At 40.6% G+C, this 7,185-nt stretch overlaps 1 protein-coding gene across 1 annotated transcript in view; it reads left to right on the plus strand.

Annotated features, from left to right (window-relative positions):
* The window catches only part of ZNF436 (zinc finger protein 436), a 6,306-nt gene extending 3,839 nt beyond the window's left edge, over positions 1–2,467 (plus strand). Inside the window, exon 3 of the mRNA XM_006862318.1 lies at positions 1,215–2,467. Within this exon, the coding sequence (XP_006862380.1) occupies positions 1,215–2,467 (1,253 nt within the window). The remainder of the gene's footprint in view (positions 1–1,214) is intronic.
* The last annotated feature ends 4,718 nt before the right edge of the window (positions 2,468–7,185 follow it).

Consider the following 7,185-nt stretch of genomic DNA (forward strand, 5'->3'; position numbering starts at 1 on the left):
TCCTCTTCACTTTCAGCAAGCAAGGTTGTATCTTCTGCATATCGCAGATTGTCAGTCAGTCTTCCTCTAATCCTGATGCCACATGTTTTTTCACATAACCCAGCTTCTCGTATTACTTGCTCAGCATACAGGTTGAATAAGTATGGTGAAAGAATACAATCTTGTTGCATACCTTTTTAAATTTTAAAACATTCAGTGTACCCACATTCTGTCCGAACAGCTGCTTCTTGGTCCAGGTACAGATTCCTCATGAGCACAGTTAAGTGTTCTGGAATACCCATACTTCGCAATATTGTCCATAGCTTGTCATGATCCACACAATCAAAAGCGTTTGCGTAGTCAATAAAGCACAGGTAAACATCTTTCTGATAGTCTCTGCTTTCAGCCAAGATCCATCGGACATCAGCAATGCTATCCCTCGTTCCACAGCTGAATCCAGCTTGAACCTCTGGAAGTTCTCTGTCAATGTATGATTGTAGCCGTTTCTGTATTACCTTTAGCAAAACTTTACTCGCATGGGATATCAAAGAGATTGTCCAGTGATTTCCTCATTCCATTGGGTCACCTCTCTTGGGAATGGGCACAAATATGGGTCTCTTCCAATCAGTTGGCCAGATAGTTGTCTTCTAAATTTCTTGGTAGAGATGAGTGAGTGCCTCCTGTGTCACCTCACTTTCTTGAAAGATTTCAGTTTTTATTCCATCAATTCCTGGTGCCTTGTTCTTTGCCAGTTCCTTCATTGCACCTTAGACTTCCTTCTTCAGGATCATTGGCTTTTGATATATTAGAGTCATTAAAATATTTAAAACTAGAATTCACATGTACATACTTACATAAAAACAGCTAAGCTTTTAGATACTTTATAGAGTCCCTGTTCTATTTTGTTTCTGGGTATTTTCTTCTTTTATGACATCTGGAACATACAGTTTTAAAATGAAAGCATTAACTTTGGTGTTACAGAGCATAGACTTTCATCAAATAAACTTGTTCGGTCTTGGTTCTGCCATTTATTACCTTATGACCTTGGGCATAGCGCATCCCTACTTTGGGTCTTGGATTTCTCGTTCATAATGTGGCTCTCATCATAATGGCAGAGTCCTAGGATGTTGTGATAATAGATGAGGTAATTCATGTGGAAAATTTAGCATCATAGAAACAAAAATTTTATTTTGTACTTTTACCAGTTTTTTACTATTATTTCCTCTTTATTACAGATTTTGAGATCAGGAGTGAGAATGAGGTGAACCCAAAGCAAGAGATTAGTGAAGATGTAAAATTTGGGACCACATCTGAAAGACCTGTTGGGAATACTGAGGAAAATCCTGAAAGTGAAGAGGCCTTTGAAAGTGGCGATAGATCAGAAAGACAGTGGGGAGATTTAACAGCAGAAGAATGGGTGAGCTATCCTCTCCAGCAAGTCACTGATATGCTTGTCCACAAAGAAGTCCACACAGGCATCCGATATCATATATGTTCTCATTGTGGAAAGGCTTTCAGTCAGATCTCAGATCTTAATCGCCATCAGAAAACCCACACTGGAGATAGACCTTATAAGTGCTACGAGTGTGGAAAGGGCTTCAGTCGCAGCTCACACCTCATTCAGCATCAAAGAACACACACTGGAGAGAGGCCCTATGACTGTAATGAGTGTGGAAAAAGCTTTGGAAGAAGCTCTCACCTCATTCAGCATCAGACAATACACACTGGAGAGAAGCCCCACAAATGTAATGAGTGTGGGAAAAGTTTCTGTCGACTCTCTCACCTAATTCAACACCAAAGGACCCACAGTGGGGAGAAGCCCTATGAGTGTGAGGAATGTGGGAAAAGCTTCAGCCGAAGCTCTCACCTAGCTCAGCATCAGAGGACCCACACGGGTGAGAAGCCTTATGAGTGTAATGAATGTGGACGAGGCTTCAGTGAGCGATCTGATCTCATCAAGCACTATCGCGTTCACACAGGGGAGAGGCCCTACAAATGTGATGAGTGTGGGAAGAATTTCAGCCAAAACTCCGACCTTGTGCGCCATCGAAGAGCCCACACAGGAGAAAAGCCATACCACTGTAATGAATGTGGGGAGAATTTCAGCCGCATCTCACACTTGGTTCAACACCAGAGAACCCACACTGGGGAGAAGCCATATGAATGTAATGCTTGTGGGAAAAGCTTCAGCCGTAGCTCTCACCTCATTACACATCAGAAAATTCACACTGGAGAGAAGCCCTATGAGTGCAACGAGTGTTGGCGAAGCTTTGGTGAAAGGTCAGATCTGATTAAACACCAGAGAACCCACACAGGAGAGAAACCCTATGAGTGTGTACAGTGTGGAAAAGGTTTTACCCAGAGCTCTAACCTCATCACACATCAGAGAGTCCATACAGGAGAGAAGCCTTATGAATGTACCGAATGCGAGAAGAGTTTCAGTCGTAGCTCAGCTCTTATTAAGCATAAGAGAGTCCACACTGACTAAGTCCTGTAACTGTGATGACTGAAAAATTAATTTCATTGAAGGTACAGTTTTATTAGTGAGCTCCTTCAAGATTGAACTTTTTTAACCACACTGAATTTTCTAGTTGTGGGCCACAGTTTAAAACATCAAGGACGACAAGGCATTTGAAATTATGGCACACAGCTTTGGGAATATTACTCCCTCCCCCCAAATAGTGATTTTTATTCACTCAATATTAGTGAATTACTTCATCAACATCAGCCCTACAAATAGCTGGAAATTTGAAGACCAGGGGCTAGACACTGGTGAATGGTCAGGCCTGGAAAAGGGGTAAATCTATAGAAGTTCTTTCTCTTACCCTTTGGCCCAAAGAACTATGCTAGGGGAAATGTGGGACTGTAATAGGATGGCCAGGACTACTTTGGAAAAAGGCAATGGGGACTCAACCAGAATCGCCACACCTATTCACACACACCATAGTAGTTAGGCACATGCATCTTTCCCTCCAAGGGGCTTTTTCTTGAGTTGCTCATACATCTGTATCTTTCTGTCTTCTTGGAAACAGGATTCTGCGTGATGAAGGCAGTGATCATAACTTTTCTTCTCATATTTCTATTTAAACTCTCGAAAACCTGCATCTTTATGAAAGCTAATAGAAGACACAGATTAAAAGGAAAAAGGAGATACAGATTTTGGGACCAAGCACCTGTCAATAGTGATGACTTCAGTAAACACTATAGCCACTGTTGTTATTAGCATTAATCAGCATTTATGAATTTTCTTTGGGGATCAATGTAGGAAACATTGTAAGGGAAACATCTTCAAGGTAAGATAAGACCAAGTTATGGCGATGTGTAAGGAGCAATTGGAATTGACCAAGGAAAGCAGCACAGAGTCCCTTCTCAAGGAATGCAGGTCATTTCTGTGTTCTTTCCCTTCTATCTGTTAAGATCAATTCTCCCTACTGCTAACACTAGAATTTGATAAGGATCACATCCCAGTGTTTATCTTAGCTTGCATAAGGGCATGTGTATATACAGAGAAATTTGTATTCCTGTGGTTTTTCCACAAGCTGAAACTGCCAGTCACACAGATTTATTTAGCATGTTCTTGGGTAATAATAATCACGTGACAAAAGTACAGCTATAACTCCAATGTGAAAATTTTCTCCCCACTCTATGGGAAAAAAATGTCAACACTAGTGTTCTAGTGTGCATTCTCATGTAAGATCTGTCTTTGTACAGAAGCACTCGTTTTTATGTATCAGTAATCACGTAAGATAATGACCATACAAATAGACTGTCCTATTCTCAGATTGAATTATCTTCACTGGTAATGAACTCTCTGACCTAGTCAGAATGAATTAATAAACCTAGGTAAGAATGTATTTCCATTCTCCAAGTTACACATGTTGTTAAGTGCTATAGAGTCAATTCCAACCCAGAGTGAAACCCATAGGGTTTCCGAGGAGCAGCTTGGTAAGCTTGAACCCCCGACCTTGTAGTTCAAACTGATTTTGTAATCCAGCGCATTAACCCACAGTGCCATACCAGGACTCCAAGTTACACATCTAAGTGGTTAAAATAAGAATTGACCTAATGCAAGCCCAGTAGTTATCAAGTCTTGACTTGAATCAGAATTAAGAAACATCCCAAATGTTGATGCATGGTCAAGCATTGGGCGATAGGAGTGGGAGGGAATTGGTGTCCAGGTGATGGGATTGGAGTAAGGAATACATTTCTTTTGAGAGTGCCCCCAGGTTATTTCTACTATGCTTTATTATGATTGTTGTAACTTTTAAAAAGAATACTTTTGCCATAGCTTTTTGGGACTTGGTGTTAAAAGGAGCCAGTGTTCTCTCTTGGTTAGTATACTACAGTGAGTTACTGTAATCCATGGCTGTGTGGGATTGCATGTATCACTTGCAAAAGACAGAAACTCGAAAATAACAAAAATGAGGGATCACTCCATCAAGGGGGTTTCTTTATATTACCACTACTATTTGAATACAAACATTGGCAGGGATCATGTCTTTTGTTCTAAACAAAATCTAGCAGACTGTGGATATTTATGTTTTAATTGTTGAGTTACTTAAATGTTCTTGGTGATTGAACTCAAGTATGTCTTCTCCTATCAGTGTTGCTGATGATTTTTATGAATATCAAAGTTCTCTGTTGCTTCTATGAGCCATTACTGGCATCAACTTGGGAGTGGCCATAGAAGATATCATCTCCATGACTTAGCTGTATTTTACCCCCTTTCTCGTCTCTGCTCTTCTTGCTCCACACCAGTTTATTCCTGCTGTTGCTTTTGGCTTAGAAGTAAAGGGCTCAGGAAAAAACTATCAAATTCCCTAGCCACCTCTCCACACATATTCACTCCAGTGAGAAAGTTCAAACAGCAAGGGCCAGACCAGCTCTGCCTCCACTCTCTGCCAATTGCTACCCCTATGTTGACTGAACTTTGTGTAGAAGTTATACATCAGACTCTGCTTATGCTTTTTGCATGCCTTCTTCCAAGTCCCTGACTGCTTCTCCACACACCCTGAACGTTTGTGCCTGTTCTATGGTTGTGGAGAGTGAGAGAACAAGTCTGTAGAGCAGCTTTCCTTATGGTATTGGTTACAGTTATCCTAGTGTTATCTGTATCTGTATTCTAACAATATCCGAGAATTAAAAGTACAATTTTTAAAATAAAAAAAAAAAACTTTGAGAATCATTTTAGTAATCCAGTACTGATTCCTATAACTGCTTTTCATCAGATTCATTAAAATTGGGTACAACTTTTTATGTTAACACATTTGTAAAGATGTTTTGGTGGTAGGAATTTGTCTTCACGCTTTGGTAAGCCCTTGGATATTGCCAGATCTTGTTGTTATTAAGCGCCGTCGCGTCGGTTCTGACCCATAGCGACCCTGTATAGGGTTTCCAAGGAGCAGCTGGTGAACTTGAACCGCCAACCTTACAGTTCAGACCACAATCTGGTGCATTAGCCCACAGCGCCACACCAGGACTCCACCAGATCTTGGGAAGGTGCAAAAACCCAGATAGTGTATTATGAATGTTATGCAGGTGGCAAAACAACATCCAAATGGAAAAATAAGCGGTAGTCTTGTTACTTTAAGGAGATACTGGGTCTGTCCATTCATTGGAAAATAGGTCTCTGAACTAGAATTGGGATACTTAGAAACGGTCAAAGGTGCCCTACTCGCGACACAGTTGCCTGGTTTGCCTATGGCAGTGATTATAAATGGTGTGGCCATGACTTTCCTTCAAATAAGTTAACTTTCTTTCAAAACTTTTTTTTTAATTATTATTATTTTAATGGAGAACCAGCCTAGGCAGGCATTAGATTGGGGGAAATACAAATGATTAAAGAAAATTTGTAATATAAGATTTGCTTTCTGGAAAGGAAAGTTCAAAGAAAATGTCACTTCACCTGGAGAAATGTAGCACTAGAACTGCCTCATTACGGGTGTTTGATATGTTAATGTTTCCTATTGTTGTTATTGAGCAGATCTCCTCCTGTGTAAACTGTTGTCTGAAAGCTTAGAGGTAAGTTAGAGGTGTACTTCTAGGTGATTAGGACACCACTGATATGATAATTTGTTTAATACCCCCCCCCCCAAACACACACACATTTACATAGTGTTGCTGGCAAAGAAGTGCCTATGTCCTGAGAGAACTTCTGTAGATAACATTCATTAGATACCCACCTCTTCAGTGAAGTGGCCAACTTGAGCCTTGCTAATTCTGCCGAAAACTTCAAAGATTTTTAAACACTTGTTAAGGTACCAGTGAAACTGCAAGGTGGGCAGTTCAAGCTCACTAACTGCTCCTCGAAACCCTATACAGGGTCACTATGGGTCAGAACTGACTTAGCAGCACATAACAGCAGTACCAGAAAAATGGTCATGGCAAATCCCATTGTATTAACTGTATTAACTCCCACCACCCTTACCTCCTCCTCCTGTGCTTCCAAGCTAGAAAATTGCAAATTGCATTGCATTTCATTCCTGACAACTGTTCTTTCAACCACCTTTCCCTGCAATCAATAAATACCATTTGTGTACACGTTAAGTGCCGTCTAGTTGGTTCTGACCCATATCGACCCTGTATAGGGTTTCCAAGGAGTACTGGAGGAATATTCGGGAGGTGATATGTACACAATAATATCAGAATAAATAGAGAAAAGACAAACTGTGGAGGATTTCATGTTACTTTGAAACAATCAATGCTCATGGAAGCAGCAGTCTCACTTCCCAATCTCAAAGCCTACACAATACAGCACAGGAATCAAAACAGTGTTTCATTGTACTGGCACAATAAAGACACACAGATCAATGCAACAAAATTGAGAACCCAAAAGTAAAACCATCCACCTATGCTCAGTTGATCTTTGAGAAAGATTAAATGGGACAGAGATAGTCTCTTCAACAAATGGTGGTGGCAAAACTGGAAATCCAGAAGAATGAAACAAGACCCATATCTCACACAATATAAAAAAACTCAATATGGATTAAAGATCTATATGTAAAATCTAGACCTATAAAGATTGTTGTTGTTAGGTGCCATTGAGTCGGTACCGACCCATAGTGACCTTAATGCACAACAGAACAAAACACTGCCCGATCCTGGGCCAACCTCACTATTGGGCCACGCTTGAGTCCATTGATGCTGCCACTTGGCCAATCCATCTCGTTGGGGGTCTTCCTCTTTTTCTCTGACCCTCCACCTTAC

Source organism: Chrysochloris asiatica, unplaced genomic scaffold (assembly GCF_000296735.1).
Source record: "Chrysochloris asiatica unplaced genomic scaffold, ChrAsi1.0 scaffold00047, whole genome shotgun sequence".
Lineage (NCBI taxonomy): Eukaryota > Metazoa > Chordata > Mammalia > Afrosoricida > Chrysochloridae > Chrysochloris > Chrysochloris asiatica.